The sequence below is a fragment of the Lepisosteus oculatus genome, chromosome 3, assembly GCF_040954835.1.
Source record: "Lepisosteus oculatus isolate fLepOcu1 chromosome 3, fLepOcu1.hap2, whole genome shotgun sequence".
Lineage (NCBI taxonomy): Eukaryota > Metazoa > Chordata > Actinopteri > Semionotiformes > Lepisosteidae > Lepisosteus > Lepisosteus oculatus.
The window spans coordinates 33,199,969-33,219,361 of NC_090698.1; the positions used below are offsets into that span (position 1 = coordinate 33,199,969).

General features: G+C 35.0%; 1 protein-coding gene across 1 annotated transcript in view; it reads right to left on the reverse strand.

Moving 5' to 3' along the window:
* The window catches only part of mtrex (Mtr4 exosome RNA helicase), a 59,165-nt gene that overhangs the window by 28,803 nt on the left and 10,969 nt on the right, over window positions 1-19,393 (reverse strand). The window contains exons 10-17 of the mRNA XM_006627004.3: window positions 18,651-18,753; window positions 17,520-17,651; window positions 12,073-12,152; window positions 9,523-9,633; window positions 7,420-7,521; window positions 5,679-5,804; window positions 1,898-2,048; window positions 851-1,023 (exon numbers count right to left, since the gene is read on the reverse strand). Coding sequence (XP_006627067.1) covers window positions 851-1,023; window positions 1,898-2,048; window positions 5,679-5,804; window positions 7,420-7,521; window positions 9,523-9,633; window positions 12,073-12,152; window positions 17,520-17,651; window positions 18,651-18,753 — 978 coding nt within the window. The remainder of the gene's footprint in view (window positions 1-850; window positions 1,024-1,897; window positions 2,049-5,678; window positions 5,805-7,419; window positions 7,522-9,522; window positions 9,634-12,072; window positions 12,153-17,519; window positions 17,652-18,650; window positions 18,754-19,393) is intronic.

A 19,393-nucleotide genomic window follows, 5' to 3' on the forward strand; every position in this document is an offset into this window, starting at 1 on the left:
TGATGAACCTTCCTTTGGTAACTGAAGACTTTGAGAAAATGCAAATGATCTGGATTTAAGTAAATTGTTGACACATTCTTTGAAAAATTAAAGACGAAATGTATCAAATGTAGGATTCTAACTGTTCCTACTTTCTAATATCAATTAAACACTACTGACTTAACATCTGCTGTGAATTTCTATATACCAGGATTTAAATGGCTTGCAAAACAAATCCAACATTCCTTCCATCAAACTCTTTTGCAGCGTACTGCAACTAATATTTTAGTGGACAATCCTTTATTAAAGAGTTTACAAAATGTGAACTTTATGAATTGTAACATTTTGTTGCTCCAATAAATACATAGTATTTAAGCTACATAGTAAATTCTGACATTTAGTATATTGGGGCTGACAAAGTAAAATCTGGGTGGGGCTGACATTGTTATTGTTGCTCCAATATACTAAATGTCTTAATTTAGTCCAGTGGTGAATGGACAGTGGTGATTATGTATGTAATACATAGTAATGTATATTAAATACTAACAAACCAAAGAACACTTCAAATATATTTCTTGGTAACTGGTCACAACATCCTGTGAGTAAAATGTAAATTTTTATTTCAACCTTTATATTGAATAACAAATAAAATATAATAAAGTATCTCCTGTATTACAAGTGAGGGACATACAGCTTGTCTGTATGTGGTTTAACTCATTAAAGGAACTCACCCCTGTAACTATACATGATATTTGTGGCTATAGCTGTGGCTACAAAATTTTGGGTAAAAACCACACTGTTTATTAAGGTTCAAGAAGTAGTCAGCAGACTGACTAAATTTACAGCAATGACAGGCTGTAATTGGGCTTACTTTGACCAGCCTCCCAGGCTGCAGAAAGGGCAAGCAGTACTTGGGTTTATGAATGTACTCTTCAATCTCCTTTCCAAGCTTGGCCAGCTGTTGGCGAATTTTGTAGTAGGTAACCACACTTTCTTCATTAGGGATTTCAATCTCATTATACAGTCCTTCCAGTTTCTTCATTTCTGCAAAAAGCGGACCAAGTTAATAAAACACATAGAATTTCTAACCACTTCATCCAATTCAAAGCTGGGGGTGAGTGGGGGGGTTGGAGAAAGAAACAGGTGCAAGGCAGGCTACTTCCTGAATGGGATAACAGTCCATCAAAGGCACATGCCTGGATAAGATTTTAAGATAAATTAGCTGCTAAAATCCAAAGGGGCTATTTGACTACATAATCATTAAGTTCTTTAATAACCACTTCTCCAATTAAGGTTTTGGTGATCCCGAGCCAATCCCAGCAAGCACTGAGCACAGGGCAGGATACACCCTGGACGAGATGCCAGTCCTTCACATAGCACAAACACCATGACCATTCTCCCAGAAGCCAGTTAACCTACCACTATGCTGCTGAACTGTTGGAAGAAACCCACATTAACACATAGAACATACAAACTCCACACAGATAGCACCCCAAGTCTGAAATGGAACCCAGTGTCCCAGCTGTGCCACCATGCCTCCATAATGTTCCAGTTTTTTTTATCAAGAGAATGCTGAAAATACAAAATTCAGACTGGGAAAAATATCAGGGTGCAAGAGAACCGTTTTGCTTTTCTATCAAAATTACTGCTTTTTGAGAGGCAAGAATTTGGATAAATTTTGTATCATGGTTTATCCACAACATGCGGAATGTCAAAGAAATTAAACTTACAACTTCACCTGTACATGCTGACATTTCATCAAAAGGGTATGCAAAAGAATATTGTATATTCAAGCTTTTAGGTATATAATATTATAATTCAAATATACGTATGTTCCAAGACTACTTCTGTATTCAATTTACTTCGAATGTCAGTATTGGCTACATAATAACTACTGCTAATAAAGACTGACACTTACTATCCACGACCCCTGGGACAGCTCTGTAGTGCTGAAACTGGTAGAAAGACTTCTCCAACATGTACTCTGGATTGATCTCTTCAACACGCAACAGGTTAAGGACCATGTTATAAGTGAGATGGAAAGCACTGTTGAGAGGATCAGCAGAGCCCTGGAAAAATAAAGCATATCTTTAGATGATGTTCTAAAAAAATGAAAACAACTTTTGAGAAATTAAGTGTTGTATTCACTTAGACATGTGGATGAGATACTAGAATTACAAAAACAGCACAAAAAATGGATGGTCCTCCAAATTATTATGTGGTTGTTTTAGTGCATATCTATGTTTTCCGTGCCATCTTCACAGCAAAGCAATTAAACTGTGTCCAGCAGCACACAAAAAAACTAATTCTAGAATGTCACAGTACAGTGACTGAAATGAGTGAACAGAAATGACCAATAAGGCTTTTTGACAACATTCTTTTCCTCCATAGTGCTTGATTAGTTTCATATCCAAAGAATCAGTGCATTTCCTGGAATCAATGAAAGAAACTGCCTTCATTTATGAAGGACATCATTACTAATTCTGAAAGATCAAATTAGTCCAGTTAGTTCAATGGCTTCTTACTTTTTATTTAATGACTTAGTTTTAAAGCTACTAAACCAATAGCAGGACTGTTCTCTTATCACATATGGTCACATTTCTTGCCTCTTTCAGCAGCTGAGCAAGAGATGGAATTTTTAAAATGTTTTAATGTAAGTAGGTGGCTTTAAAGGCTTCTTTGTAGGCATCCTTTTTTGTAAACTCAAAACTAATTTGTTTTCACTGCTAGAAGTATTTTACTACTCTGTGAGGTAGTCTCTCCCTGCAAGTTTAGTAAAGTATTTTCAAGTTAGCAGCATAGGAAGCCCTTTGAGATATATAGGGGTAGCTTGCACACCAGATATCTGGGCTCAAGTAGCATGAAAGAAGGAAAGAGTCCAACTTATCAAGAGTCTCACATGCATAGACATTGGTTTAACTCAAAACCTATAAAACAGAATTTCTAAGGACTCATAAGAGAACACTGTTTCACCACATAATTCTAAATTTGATTTGATTATAAAAAAAGCATTATTCAATTTGAAACCACATTGTAAACAAAAACATTTTTTAAACACCAATTAAGCACTACAGGATAGAAACATGAACTTAGGTGGTGATTTTGTATAAAGACTTCAGATTCGATGATGAAATACACAATGGAATTCACCATTTATTAATTACATTCTCTACTAAAATCTCTGGTTAAGAATTGTCACCATGATCAACAACTCCTATAGTTCATCACGTAGTATTTTATTTAACCCATACAAACTTCCAATAATTGGTAACCAAGATGACTTTCAAGCTATTGTCTACACTACAGATAGGATGCCTAGCGGCAAAACAGACTGAAGAGATGGAATGAGGCACGGGATTCAACATCAGAGCTCCATTCATTTTTCTTAAACTAAATTCACTCATTAAATGAGTTCTCAGAATTAACAAAACTAGTTTAATTTTATTTTAACTCAGTCCTTTCTTTTTCTAGTGGAATTAGTTTTCAATGGCAAGTTTTAAGTTGGTTTGTATCATATCTGTAGAAAAGCCATTAGGCTGGAAACCTTGTAGCTGGTAGGGGATGAGAGCTATTAAAAGCATGCGAGTCTGCAGAGCATTGGACATGGTAACACAGGAAGACAGAAATAAAAAGCCATGGGTAAATAAACAGCTACACAAAAAATGATTTCACCCAGTCTACTTTCCTTAGATCTAGAAGGATTAAGGATAAGCAATTATTTTCCCTTTAATGCTGTATGTATTGGATTATTATATTTTTTGTATTTTTGCTATTTATTTTTTTCCTATTTAGGACTATATCAAGCCCTTCTGCTGAAATGGGTTTGAGGATCACTACCGGAGGAAAAATTTTCCAAAACCTTTGTGTTTTTTTGTTAAAAATAACTTTACTTTAGTGTTGTTGTATGTACATGCCTGGAAACAGTCCAAGATCAATAGTCTGAAGATTAAAAAAAGATTCAACTGCATTACATTTCCATCTTTTGTGGTTAAGTTAAAAGACACCTGTGAAGTCTTTTTCTCTATAACGTTAAGCTTTGAAAGAGCTGAGGAGTATTATCAATTGATAACGCTTATCAATCAATTGTTGTCAATTACTCTTTGTGTTCTATATTTTTAGAACTTTAGTTACTGCGCCTTTACAAAACAGAAATATGTGGGACATTAGTGTAAGCCAAAGCCTCTTTTTTGTTGCTTAACATCTGTATCTTTTTGTACTTGTCTGTTTTGCATTCTCTTTTCCATTTAATTCTCTTTAGAATAAAAAGTGCAAATGAATGTTTAACTGCACATTACCTTCTAAAAGTGAGAGTGAGTGTTTAAAGGCAAGGTTTTGTTACTGAGTCCTAGCAATGACTTATAATCAATTTATAGTATGTTTATAATACTTATCTGGCACCACTGGCTCTTTTGGGTCTCAATGTGTGTATTTATACTGCACCTCTGTACTTATTGTCATGAGTGTAATCTGAAAACAGGCTTGATTTTTACTAAAACAAATCTTTCTGAATGGTTTGGAACAGTAACAACTATTTATCTTTACAAAATATTGAGAAAGAACATTTCCCACAGCCATGAAATTATGAATGGGGAATCATTAATAATAAAAACAATATTTGGATGTGCTCTGCTTCCCTGGTACCTTTCTAAGAAGATATACAAAATTCACGACTTTAAAACTGCCATGGGATTTCCAATTGAGTAAAACAAAACAACAAATATGTGACTGACCAGAGTGCTCCCAAAGAAAAATTGGCAGCTAAAAGGATACACAAACAATACACACAATACTCCCTCTTGCACGCAAAAGCATTCCAAAATATTGACCTTTAAAGAGCCATTTAATCCTCAAGGAACATTTGGCATGTTGTGTTTCTCAACATAAAACCTCAGCTAATGAAAGCTGGATAAGCTGTTGATTTGCAAGCCTTTAGCTAGAAGTATTACTCTAAATCCTGGAGAGGTCCCAAACAATATGGGGTACATATCACTAAAGAGAAAAATGATCGGCTAACATACCGAGTTTGTATAATATATTCAATTTAGTCAAATGTAGTTCAGCAGTTTCCAATCTGTTAGTAACAACCCTTGGCTCATGACACCCATGTAAAAAAGGAACATCTAACAAATACTGAAGATCTGCCAAAACTAACTTCACATTTTCAAATATCAAAAAGTGCAGGATTTTAGTGAATTTACTCCATGGAATGGAAAAACTCACTTATGCAAAAGACTACTTTGCACAATAATGTTTTTTTATCCCCATCAACGTTTCTTGTGATATGGAATTGCTCCAGCCTACCATCGTTAATGCAAAGTAGGGGAAATTGCTAGCAGTCCTCCCAAGAGCACTTGGTATTGGTTTAGCAGCCCCATACAGAGGCACAGTGAGGCCTGCAAATCATCAATTTTTTTTCATCTGACAGGCTAAAAAAAAAAAACTATATACACACTCTGAATTATAAAACAAAAAAAAAGCATCATGGCAAATACTCTTGCCAAGGCATTTACTCCAGTTAAGCAACAAGCATGGCTTCAGAATCTGACTCTTTGAGAGCAATCTTTGAGGGAATTATAGGGTGAGTAATAAAGATGTTTAGGCATGGTCATATTACTGTCACCATTACACCATCTTAGCTGGTTTTGTATGAAATTAATTATAATTGGTCATTATTAATAAATTCAAGAAATTTGTTTCACCTTGAGAAGCTGTTTTCCCACTGTAGGGCTCATCTTTTCATCAACCATGAAGATGACAATTCCTCGTTCATCCATGCCTCGCCTGCCAGCACGACCAGACATCTGAATGTATTCACCTGATGTTATCTTTAAAACAAAGGAAGAACCTATGAGACTGGGATGAGATGGAAAATAATATAATATTTTGTGCTTTTAAATAAATGTATTCTACAATGCAAGTGTTAGTATTTAACACAGCACTGCAATGCAAATACAGATTCCCCAAATGATACAAGAAGTGTAAAGAGAAACTCAGAGGCGAGGGCCCACATTAGGGCACTCTGACAGACGCACGTATACTGAAGTTATACTTTGCAATAAAACTCACATATAGTTCCCATTAACTTAATTCTTCAAGACTCACAGTAATCATTTGACATCGCATATATTTAAACAACCCTGGTAAGGTGTAATCCATTCTAGGTTTTGATCTAAAAGCCACACATTTAAAATCGTATTTAGTAATTAATTTATGGAGAAGGAAAAGGCACACTAGATCAAATCCCAAAATATTTTTCCTTTGTTGGAAAAGGAAGTAGTACTTGAAAGCATGTTTTTAGGCATGTATCAATTCCAGATGTGAAGCAGCAAGATTAAGGACTATAACTTTTCTTGGAGGATGTTATTGTACTTCAGCTAAAAAAGTTTCAAAATAAGGTCATTCATCATAAAAGCTTAACTTATGGATTATAAATAAACATTACGCAACCTTTTCACCACTTTTGTTTTATAGCATATCCAAAAAACTGGTACTAAACAAAACAAGAGTACCATACATAATAAGTTTAATCAAGAAAAAGTCAAACCACATTTTTAAAAAACTATTTAGATGCATTTTGAATGCGCTTTAAATAAACGGTTATTTTAATTTATGTAAGAGCAGGTCAAATTACTTATAAAGGACTTAATACCTTATTTACGCAAATATAACCCACTACTGAATATAAGCTGCACCCAGTAATTCAGACTGTGGATATTGAAAAGATAACTTTTCATAGCACAAGCTACCTTTCTAAATAGAAGTGGTTGAAATGAAAAAAGCTCTTGGTTTTAAAGAAAATAAAAATGGAGGGGAGTTTACAAGTAATACAGCAAGCTCCCTCATTTCCAGAAGATATGAGGATTTTTCGGATAGATAAGATTAAATCAAATTGGCTATGCAATGTCACCTAGTCTAAAGCAAAATGATTAGGAAAACACCACAATGATGAAACTCATTCCTCCTCATTACAGGAATTACAGATTCCTAGCAAACTGACACTTTGAATTCTGGAACTACAATGTTTAGCTCAGGGGACTTTAAGCTTTATCCACTGTTGTGACTGCGAATCCACTCCAAACTGCCTACCAGCCTGATGATTCCCATGCTATTCAGCACTCACTTCCTTCTTGAATTTAAAAGAACACTGCGAGTTCTTGCTCATTTCAGGTAACTAAAAATGAATATAATTTTTCACTCAACTGCATAAACACACCAGAACCAATCAAAATGGTGGGCCGTTACAGCAAGCTCAAACAGCTGAACTCAGTTCAGCACTTCAGTACAGAACTTTTTTTACTTGAATTTGAATATAAGCCACAGGACAGCTATATCAACCTGAAAGAATGTGCTGCTAATATTTGGGTAAATACATTCACAATACAGAACTCAAAATAATACCAAAATAAACTTTAAAGGTAAGGAAAATTCTCCTTCGCTTACCCAGCGGAAATCCTTCCCATCAAACTTGCGGGCACTCGTGAACAGCACTGTCCTGGCTGGCATGTTGATGCCCATGGCAAATGTCTCTGTGGCAAACAATGCCTAGAAAAACACATCACAAATGATAAATACCACTAGTTCCACTACTCAGAAATATTTTGTATCTTTAGCACTTAAGAACTTACTGCACTTCATTTAATTAGGGTAGAATTGTTTACACGGTAGGCTGAATGGTTTGACAGTCAAAGTAAAAGCTGTTGATGTGATCTAAATGAACTTGCATTATCAGGAAGTCAGGAGGACCATAAACTTTCACTATGCATTTTTCTGAGTCGCTTGTATACCTCTCTCTACAAATCTTTGTTATATATACATAAACAGCAGTAAACTAGCTCTCAGATGACAAAATTATGGCTTCCAAAAATATATATAAATATTGTTTCATGTGCAAGTACATCTAGTCTTACTGTACAATGCCAAAAAAATAGTTTAACACTTGACAGAAATTATGTCTTACCATGATACCTTTGTATAATCTAAACAGGTCTTTTCTAAAATAACTAAAGGGTCTATGTTTACCAATTTTAAGTGTTTTGAGAAATAATAATACATGAAGAAGGAAAAAATATTGAGAATCACTATATATTAAATAGTAAGTAAATCCTTGGGGTACTTAGCCCAATTAAGTGGGTATTTTGAATCGACAACTAAATAATCAGGTAACTAACAAAATAAATATGAGTTTGGGCAGCCCCGTCTAACAATAGATTTAAGAGGACCTTGGAAAAGCAGTAGGTGAAGCTCATCAATCGGGAGGTTACAAAACCACTTCTCAACATTTGAGGCTTTATCAGACAGTCCACAAATGGAAAATATTCAAGTTCACAGTCACCCTATCCAGGAACAGTCATCTTGCCTAGACTTCCTCAAGAGTAACTCAGAAAACCCAGAAATCACAAAATACCTAAGAATAACATATGATCTATATTATAAGATCTAAGGATCAGGCCTCTCTCACTACAGTCAATGTCAATATTTATGGCTCAACCATGAGTAAAAGATTAAACAGGAATAGTTTTCATGGGTAAATAGCCAGGAAGAAATGACTGCTTTCTGGAAGGACACTGCCACTTGTCTCTAATTTGCCAAATAGTACCTGGATGGTCAACAAAAGAACCCGAAATACGCTTCTTCGCTTCCTACACTGGCTTTGTCCCGGACCTCTACAAGCGATTCACTGATGACTCTGTCAGTGTTGCCACATGCTATAATGACCAACTAGAGCATTTTCTGCATCACTTCACCAACTTTCACACATCCCCCAAATATACAATTAACATATCCTCTGCTACTCTTCCGTTTCTAGGCATAAACCTATCAATTAACCATCCCTGACTCTCCACTTCGGTTTATTACAAACCCACAGATTCACACAGCCATCTTCTGTACAGCTCGTATCACCCCAAACACACTACAAAATCTCTCCCTTTTTCACAGGTCCTTCGGCTACGACGACTCTGCAGTGATGACATCGATTTCCAGAACCAACCACTCAAAATGCACTCTTTTTTTCCCCCCATCAACAGAGGATACCCCACCTGTATTATTTACAGGGCCCTCACCAGAGCCATAAACAGTCCTCGGACTATCAACTCAATCAGGAACTCCCAGGTTAAGAACTGCATTCATCTGTTGCTTCTGTCTTTTTTGACTTTGTAATGCAAAGATGGCCAGTTATGGGATACAATAACAAATCCCATACAAATGCAACAACATACAAATGTTTAGTTATTTTGTAAATACTAGTACAAATGTACAAAATGATATAATCGGTATTATTCTTAATGCGTATGGATTTCAATCCAATGCCAGTTGAATGACCAGAATTATAAATTCAAATCAGAAGACTTGTTAAGTAGACCCAGCTTTCTTTCTAATGTAAAGCATTTTTGTTAAAAACAACTCATCTATATGAAGTCTACCAGTACACCCAAAAAGAACAAGTTAAAAAAAACAGCTTTTGCAGCTATTTTAGGAATTTCATAAAGAGAAAAGAATTCCTGTAAAATAAAGAGTTCCAATAAAATTTAAACTGACACTTACCTTGAGCAACCCTTCAGAGAAGAGAATCTCAATTGTCTCCTTCAAAATAGGAAGCAGGCCCCCATGGTGAATCCCAATTCCTCTCTTCAGAAGAGGCAAAACATGTTCAACCTTTAAAAGCAAAAAGCACACAACTTTTAAAAATCCAAACAATGGGGCCTTCTAAGTGGCTCAACTGGTAAAGGCACCCGCCTGAGTGCGGGTTGAGCTCTATGATCCAGGTGTCGTATTCAGAAAAGCTTTAGGTGTCACAGTTAAAAGTCATCTCCTCCATGCCTTCCGTGAACATGCAGAAAAGCTTCAGGCACGTGGAACTCATGGGACACGTTCATGTATGTCAGAAAGGGAGACACTAAAGATCACTTATTAAAGATCACTTTTGGAAATGCATCCAAAATGAAAACACTACACTTGGTTAAGACAATGAAAAGAAAACTTCAAATGCAACTGCTGATAATGGACAATATTGGACAATAGAATAGCCATAATACAAAATACTACAGATTATTGAATGACCATGCACTGCTGAGAGTGGGTTGGGTGGGAATAAATGTGGTGGAGGCCTTTTGTGTAAAGTTGCAGGGTTCACAGCCATGAAAATAATGGCAATTCCAAAATTGAGTGGCTAAACACACAACAATAGGGAATTAGGGACTGATTTCTGCATGCTACAATTCATCTGTTAATGAGAAATGTCCACAATTCTTTGCAACTGACTTAAAACAGAAAACTAAGCAAAGAGGAACAAGCTGAGACAAGGTATTTTCAATATGTTCACCTGGAAGCTGTAGTTGAATCTACGTCTTGTAATATTAAGTTTCAAGTACTGTTTAAACACAGGTTCCATCCTTCAGTTATTTGAAAGGGGTAGAAGTCAATCAAAAGGAAAGCACATTAAAAGATGGATAACAAAAAAATAATCGGGAGGGGAGGTAAATAAAGCTGTCATATAATAAATAAGAAGCCACAAAACTATTTCTGTTTTTTGAGTATCTTTGATCTTGGCATGATGGTCATTACAACAATGTTCACAGGGCAGAATAGAATGTAACAAGACAAACTGTTCTGGGTCAAATATCCTGACTGCCTTGAGAAATCAGAGTTGGCTGAATAAAACAGATCTCTCTTAATTGGGTTGAAATATGTAGTCAGTCTTTCAATAACTGCACTTAAGGTTTTAAAATGGTATGTTAATGTTCAGTGCACATTAGCTCCTCCTCCTGTATGTTTAGTAAAATCTAACTTCATAACTTCCAGACCACTATATGACATCAAACTCTTACCATGCATCACAAACAGTAAAAACTGAGCTTCTGACAAAGTTAAAAAACACATATTTGCATGGTGGCAACATGCATGTCTGGTTTCGGCAAGTCATCTTCCAACATGTTATTCAGAAGGGCTAATACATGAGATTTTAAACAACCAGAATTTCATAAAAGTCCCAAAAAAGGTTCTTTATCAAATTACTTGCATTACCTTTGGCAAACCTTGCCATTTTTTTAAATCCACTTCAAATACATTTAAACATTTCAAAATGCCTTGTGTCACTAAAGAGTACCGAGAGCAGATAAACTACAACCCCTAGGATAACAGTCATTTCACAGATACTGTATTGTCTTTGTAAAACAAATGTGCATCTGTTGTTATAACTCTACAGATGTTAGATGATGTTAGATGTTTACATCATTTCCTTAAGTTGTTTGTCAGCTGTCAGGTGTAAAATCTCTTTTCTCAATTGACTTTATAAAGAACATTCCCCTTTATTCATTACGTTTACTGAGTAAAGTACATATCGTGGGATGGTCAACCTTTTCCAGGAAATATCTGCACAGGCCAATGCCTGCCAAATCCTAAAGTAAAGCACGACAGGGTTCCAAGTTCCTTTTTAATTGTTTATCTCAGTACCTGCATTTTTTAAATGTTAATATAATATATTTTAATATTTTAATTTTTTGCACAATAAAACGGTTGGTGGAAGGTAGTTGCACTTGTTCACTTAATGAACTGCTTTTGATGTAGCTTGTACCATTTTGAATTTTCTTCATGTTTTTATGTAATAGCATGAATGTATTGGTTTTTTCCAACTAGTTGATCTTTCAATTAGAAACTAGTTTCTAACTGAATGCAGTTCCTGTGCTGATTCCCCAATATTTGTTGAGACTGGACTGCATAAAGCTAAAAGGAACACCTGGAGGACAATGACTGAATGATAGTTTAGGAGGTCAAGACAATCTCCAGACCATCCATATATATTTTCCACTGTAGTTCTGGTACCAACACAAAATACATTTTTGGAAAAGAATGTTTAAATTGTAAGCCTATTTTGGTCAGGTTTTGTATTACAACATTCCATTTATAGAACATTTAGAGAAAAGCATTCAATAGCTCTGTTTTTTTAAATACCAGGGCACATAATATGGTCATCTCACACAAAGGTTCACAAAAATGTTTGCCAAAGATATTAAGTGATACTCTTAATACTATTTAGAAAACCATGATTTTTCAACAAAAAGTAATACCTTGTGTGCTTATTGTAGGAGTACTTACTTGTGGAAGTTTCTTGTCTTCATCAGAGAGACAATCAATAGCATTATTAAAGACCTCCTCAACAAGCTTCTTCTCCTCCTCTGCAAAACAAAAGCATTCCACTCTTAAAACATACAAAACACATTTCCAAAACCTTAAATGTAATTATGCTCCAAGCTGAAATTGCAGTGCAAAAACCTGTTCAGCTCCTTAAACTATTACATCAGAGGCGTAGGTTTAAATGTTATTATGTGTTAGTATACTAAGAGTCACAGTCTATGACAGAACTCAAGTTGAAGATCCAGGTCTGATGATAATGACATCATTAAACCTTTGTAAGTAAAGTACAGCTTTACAAAATCATTCACTAACTCCTCAAATAAAAGGGATTGAAGAATTAAAAATTGATGACCTCAACAAATAATAGCAAAGTCTTATTCTCTGGGCAAAACAACAAATGCCTTTTTACATTGTTTACAATTGTACAAGGACTTTAGCGATAGGTTTGCCAATGTAAATGTAATCTGGAAATAGGCAAACTGCATATCCAATGACTGAACCAGGAAGACTTTGAAGTGGCAATCTGAAAGCATGCCTTTCTTCCTGTGTGCATTATGTCATAACTACAGGATGCTGTTTCAACTGTTAGAAGGCAAATTTGAAAAGCAGACATTGAGTTTGCAGCTACTTGGTAGAAAAGAACATTTCACTCTATCTTAAGAAACTTCTAATAAATATTTAAACCATTTCCTTGGGATTAAACAGTTCTGCTATTTGAAAGATAAAGAAATCTTATGGGATTTTTGTAATGTATACTTTCTAATCGCTTAACCATTACCAATTAAGCAAAAAAACAGTGATGTGACTAAGTGAAATAAACTAAATAGGGGAAATTAAAAGGATATGGTAGGGGAAATTAAAATATTAGCCAAGAGGTTAAAGGAAAGCACAGAAGCATTTTGAAAACTGGAGATGTTTTAGAAGATTTGTCAGAGTGATTTAAAAAAAAAACACAGAAACTAGAATCACAGGAAATACATGTAAATTGAGTGAAGTTGGGCAGCAGGACACTATACACGCTTTTATTGCCCTGCAGAGTGGTGGGATTGGGACCTCGGCATATGGCAGTAAGCCATAGTACAGCTGGTGCTACAAAAGGGGGATGTGAGGTTTGAAAAGACTGAGAAAACATTTCCTCTCGCTTTAGCTTCCATTTCATCCAAAGTTAAAATTCACATTTCTGCAGTCTTTATAAAAGACACTTAAGTAAACCCTTACTATATTTTGAAGCTCCCTTTGGATCCAAAAAATACCATGTGTTACACTTCAAGCTAACAATATGATCGGTGGCCATTAGAAAACACGCTTCGAGAACAAACATTGCAAAACTGTCAGAAGTTTCATAGATTACTGAATGAAGACAGAGATTTAAACATAAGCATAAACTCAGTTTAAATAAATTCCAGAAGATAGGCAGGTACATATCTACAATATACAAGTTGGGAAAGGTTACTTTGTCCATTAGATAAGTATATGCATGTTTAACTGAAACACACAATTCATGATTGATCATTAAACTCCTGGTTCAAAGGAAGATAAAAAATGATTCACAAGAGAGAAACACTACTGATGGAAACGCCCAACAACAGACCCATTACTCTCGACTCAACGGATTGTTCCAGGCTTCAAAATAAATTTCTTTTAAAAACAGTATTGTTGTATCCTCTGGAAATTTAAAATTATAATAAGGCTACAGCAAATTCTTGATTTTTTTTTTCCTATAAAAGCATGGGCTACTAAATATTGAACAAGAGCTAACAACTAAACTCCTAGAATTGAATGAATCTATAGATTACTGCATACATAGGACAAAAACAGTTTGACATTATAGATATACAATGTATGAACATAGCAACTCAAACAAATTTTAGCTCAACAGCATATACCATTGAGTCAAACACGAAAGTTTCAGGAAACCTCTGAGCCCACATAAAATCCACCTTACTTAAAACCTTTAAACAGGGAAGAGGAAAATCAATGCACACAGTTCTATACCTCAGCACTACGCTCGCATCCAAAATCTGCATATTCATTTTCTAAAAAAAACGTACTCACATTGATATACATTTCTTCCCATGTTCTGTGTATATTGTGTACCTTTTAAGGTGCAAAAAAGCAGTTTTGGGATTTAACAGCAGCAAGCAATCAAACAAATTTGAGGTTTAACAACAAAGTAAATAAGTTGTCTCCAAAGACAAAGATCGGAATGTGGTTGATTGTTTTGAATTATGTAAACCATACTGAAGAAAGTAATTCACCAATTAATAAATATATATATAGGTCTTTAAGAACACTTTTCTGAAACATTTTTCTTCAGGTTTCTTTAACATTTCAAAAATCACAAAAGCCCAGTTAGAGCTAGTCCTACAAGCAGACATACTAAGAGGCTCAAACTTCTTACATCATTCCATCTGGCAAAAACCTGACACCTTCTCTCTAAAGAGACTACTAATATGCTGGGACTGAGGCAGAGCACAAACTACATTGCCTGGCAGTGCTCTCTGCCAAAAGAAGGTCCACAGGAACAAAGGGAGAAAAGGAAAAAATTATCTTCACCACTTGTCACAAAACTTGAATTTCTGGATTGAATTAAAATAAAGAAAAATAGTTAAAAGTCCAAAGAATGCAAAATGTGACTGACAGATGCCATGTCTGTTAAGTCATTCTTTATAGGTCTATAAACACTCTAAAGAAACAAAGCAAGAAAAAGAAGCACAGCGGGAGAGAAGGACAACTGCAATTCATTACAGAAAAGCTGCATGTGGCAAAATATTTTGAACTGGCTTTAGCACTATCTGGGTCACACAGTATTATAAAACTACTAATGGAATTAAGCAAAAAAGGACTACATTCCATTAAGTCTAAAAATGCAAGCTGTTCAACCATTCCAAAACACTGACAGAAAAAACATTTTCTGCCATTTCAATTGGATAACACATAAACATACATTTAGTATATCCACTCTTTCTATGCCATTCCTAAAAATCATTTCTTTACAAGTCTTTACCTTTATTATTCATCCAACTGCATAAGGTTACAAGGGTTGGGAAATTGCCATCTTTAAAATCCCTCCTCCAAGTACTGTACATATCCCTTGTTCCCATTTGTTATAAATCATAATTAGACTCTGTTGGATGTGAGGAAAATTAAATCAATACAACTTAGGGGCAACTTACAGAAATCTAGAATGTGCCAGTGCAAAGCCTTCCTGTCAGGAATAAGCTGTAACTGTACAGCTAGAGGAGAGAAAACCTTTTGCTCCTGCTGGCCCACTATCAAGTTCAGCACTTTTATTAGTTTAAAAAATGTTCTTGTTAGTGAAACTTGAAAATAAGTCTGTTGCAAAGTTTAATAAAGCTCTTCATCCGTGGTCTTAATACAATACACAGTTGCACTCCCAGTTGAACTATTTTTATCTAAGGTGCAAAATTAATATTTCACTTTTCATGAATGTCACTAGTTCTAATCCTTACAATAGCACAGGAGTTTGTTAAAAAAAATGGAAAATGATCTTTCATGAACATGAACAGTACCTTGCAAAAGTATTCAGACCCTTGTGCATTTTTTAAATGTTCTTGCTTTAAAGCTTGCAATTATGACACATGAAAGAAAAAGTAAGTTATATACACAATATAGTCCACACATTCAAAAATAAATGAATATGAAAAAAACTTAATTATAAGTCTTAGGCTTACAAAAATACCTTAACAAATCAGACAATTAGTTGAGTTACTTCTATCTAATTGCAGTGTGAGAGGTTCCAGTCAGGAAGTGAATTTCAAGCAGACATCCAGAAAAAGAAAAGAGCTCTCAAAAACAACTCAGAGATAATATTAATTAGAAGAATGGTATAAAATAAAGACCCTTAATATTTCTTTAAGCATGGTGCTTCCACTAAATGTTTAGATCCATGGATTCAATAATAAGGCCATCAACATATTCCAGTTTTGTTTTTTTGTCATTTAATGTCATTTATCTTACCCCTTAGATGTGTTCGGTTCAAGCATTCCAGCCCTGAATGGAATATTATGTTATATAAACTGTTATGGTTATTTTATAATTTTACAAAATGGAAGCCCACTGGAAGGGTCTGAGTACTTTTTCCAAGACACTGGATTAGGATCTGCAGAAAAATTCATTGATTTAAGTGCTCAGGCTTTATTGGAGAATGAGAACAGTCTGTGCCACTTGGCAGGTGGAATACTGGCTGAACAGCACCAGGACCAGGAAGAGAACACAACCAAAGATTATATCGCTAAAGGGCTATTCAACTGCAATAAAGTAACTAGCAGCTGGCCTGAGGAGCCACATTACAACTTCAGCATGGAGTATTTGTCCATTCCTGACAGAACAGAACATTTCTTGTAGTTGGAAACTGTCTAAGATGCAGTGTGGAAAGAACCAAGAATTAGAAACAAGCAAGTGGCTATAGTTTCAACAGGTCTAGAATAGCTATCAACAAAAAGCTCCAAAACATGAGATATCTTTAAAAGTGATTCCGTAAATGTATCTTCATGTGGAACAATTAGTGTTTCCTAATAAATCTGTTTTCAGTCCCGTAATCTGCACTATATATAGATGGCTTCATATCAGTCCAGTGTTTTTTTTTCCATTTTTGTTATAACCATCACAATAATTCCATTTGGTACTGTTTTCTCTTTTACCAGTGCCCTTTGAGAACCATTTTCCAAAGTTAACAGATAAGGTTGAGTCAGACTCGTTTAACAGACTTTCCAATTGGGTTATGTCCAGTAAAATCCACACTGTATTTAACACCCAAAAACATACACAAATCAATGTTTATTCAACAGACTAAACAAAACTAAATAAATTATATGACTTATATTCTCAAATTAACATTTCCATTATACTTTTCAAGTGACTTCCCAAATTTATCACAGCCAGGGAAGATTTTATCGATGCCATTTATATTAACCTTCCTGTGAAGCCACACAAGTTCACAATACTTTTGTTGGACTTTTTCCTACAAGCCCTAATGAGTCAAACAATTTTTACAGATGCATGTTTCAGGCCAAACCAAACCCTTAACACCATATTGTTCTTTCTGTCCCAAGGTAGAATGTAATCTAGAAATAACAACATCAGAAATGTAGCAATGAACAGACAAGTCTATGATAACACCATAACACAACGAAAAAGGAAGCCTGCTTTCCTTTCTGATAAGAGGATGGCAAATGCTTTCAAAAGATAACTTTGTGTTCTTTTACAAACGATGCCTTATTCAAAATCGGACAAGCTCTCTCTAATAAAAAGCCATGTTTGTTCTATTCTGTTACTAAAACTAATCAGATCCCTAAAGACAAAACTTGGCACTGGCATTAGTCAAAATGAGGGATATCAAAAGGAAAGAAGAGGGTTACTAACTACTAATACATTTATTAGTCTACCTGTATTGAAGTCGAGCTTTGACACCTGCAGTGCATAGGCTTCGCATTCCTTCTTGCTGAAACTGAAAATGATTACAGGCTGGAAATTCCGCTCCATGATCATCTTCACTATCTTGAAAACATTAGATGGTCCTGGGGGAAACAAAAAAACACATATGGTTACTCTCTAACATTTCTTTTTAGACTAAAGACAGTTATGCATAACTTCAAATCAAAACAACTGCTAAAAGCATTAAAATAAACATTTAAGTAAAATAAAAAAACAACAATAACATGAGCAAACAGTACCAATATAAGATTCAAATACTAATGAAGTGGGTACTGATGACCTTTACAGAAAGAAAAACTTCTGCAGTGTTAGGTGTTTATTATTCAAGATCCACAATTAATCTAACAGTTACAATGCCATGAAGAATGAAGTGGATTTCCCTCGAGAGGTGAAAAACACCTGAAATTAACATCAGGCTAATCATCTGAGAGCTATAAATTTCAAATTGAAATTCAAAACTAGAAGAGTAAATTACAAAAAAGAAAGAACATTTCACTGTTTACAAAGATATCAAGAAATATATTTTAAAGCTGAGGGCAGGGTCAAAAACTTTTCTGACTTCTGACTCAAAGCTTCTAAACTTACGTCATTACAATCGAGATGAAGGGCTGTGTATAGCCCTTTTTCTTATAAACCTTGAGGACACATCACAGGAATACTTTCGATTTTGAATACAATACAGAACAAATTCACAACTACTGAATTGTCAGTTTTTCAGTAGAGATTTTTACAGTAAAGTTTTAATCCATATGGAACTACCATTTACATTAAGCATTACAAAGCATGGATTCACTCTCATTTACATGCGATACAAAACAGGGAATTACACAGGACAAGTAACCAGCCTTGTGTGTGTTGTCTCGAAAAGTTGGGGATTTTTCCTGTATCTAAGTAGTTAAGCACTTCTTTTCAGATTTACTGGCGGGCTGTTATGTTTCACTCGTAGAGGTATAAAATACCTCCAGAGCTGTGTTTTCCTTGCCATGAATGTAATGCAGGATATTTGTAGGGATATCATCTTGTGAACTGCAGCCACAAACTGCCCTCCACCATGTATTTTCCCATTTTAATTTATTCCAAACCTTTTGTCCCTCCTTTACGTCCTTTAGGATCCCATTTGCCGCTGTCACCAGAGTCTCTGAGCACTTGCATTGCTGTGTTGAAATTATCTTCTCTGAACTCTCCCTGTGGAAAAGGATATGGGTATTTTTAGGTTTTTCTTGCCTGATACTCATAACTAATCTTTTTAGATCTAATAGCAAATGATATGAACATGTACTTCATGTAGTAAAACTTCTTGAGCAAATCTACCAGTGACTATATTGCCATTAATAATCATGCAATAATAAAACTTGGACTTGGAAATAACTGGTCAACAAGGAACACTGTACATGTACTGATCACTGACTCATATTAGAAAACATTCGATAAGGTGATTTATTTTAACAATGATCTCCACAAATTTCACTCAACAACTGGAATCCACATACAGAAATCTGCATACTATTAGAGACGGCCATCAAGCTCACACGAAGTACAATAAATAATTTAACCTCTGCTGTCTAGACACAAAAATCAAACCTACTGGACCCAACACATAAATCCTAGACATACCTGCTCAGCTCATCTAAGAAATATGTTTTGATTGTTCCAAGCATGTCGGAAAGCCAGGTACCCTTGTGCTCTAAGAAAATCTAATTGAAATCTAGTATCAGGAGAAATAAAATTAATGGATTTATATTTAGTCCTGTGTCACAGAGTAATGCTATAAACCAAGTGATAGCTACATGCTAGTCCATAGTCACAGAATTCTTCTACATTCACT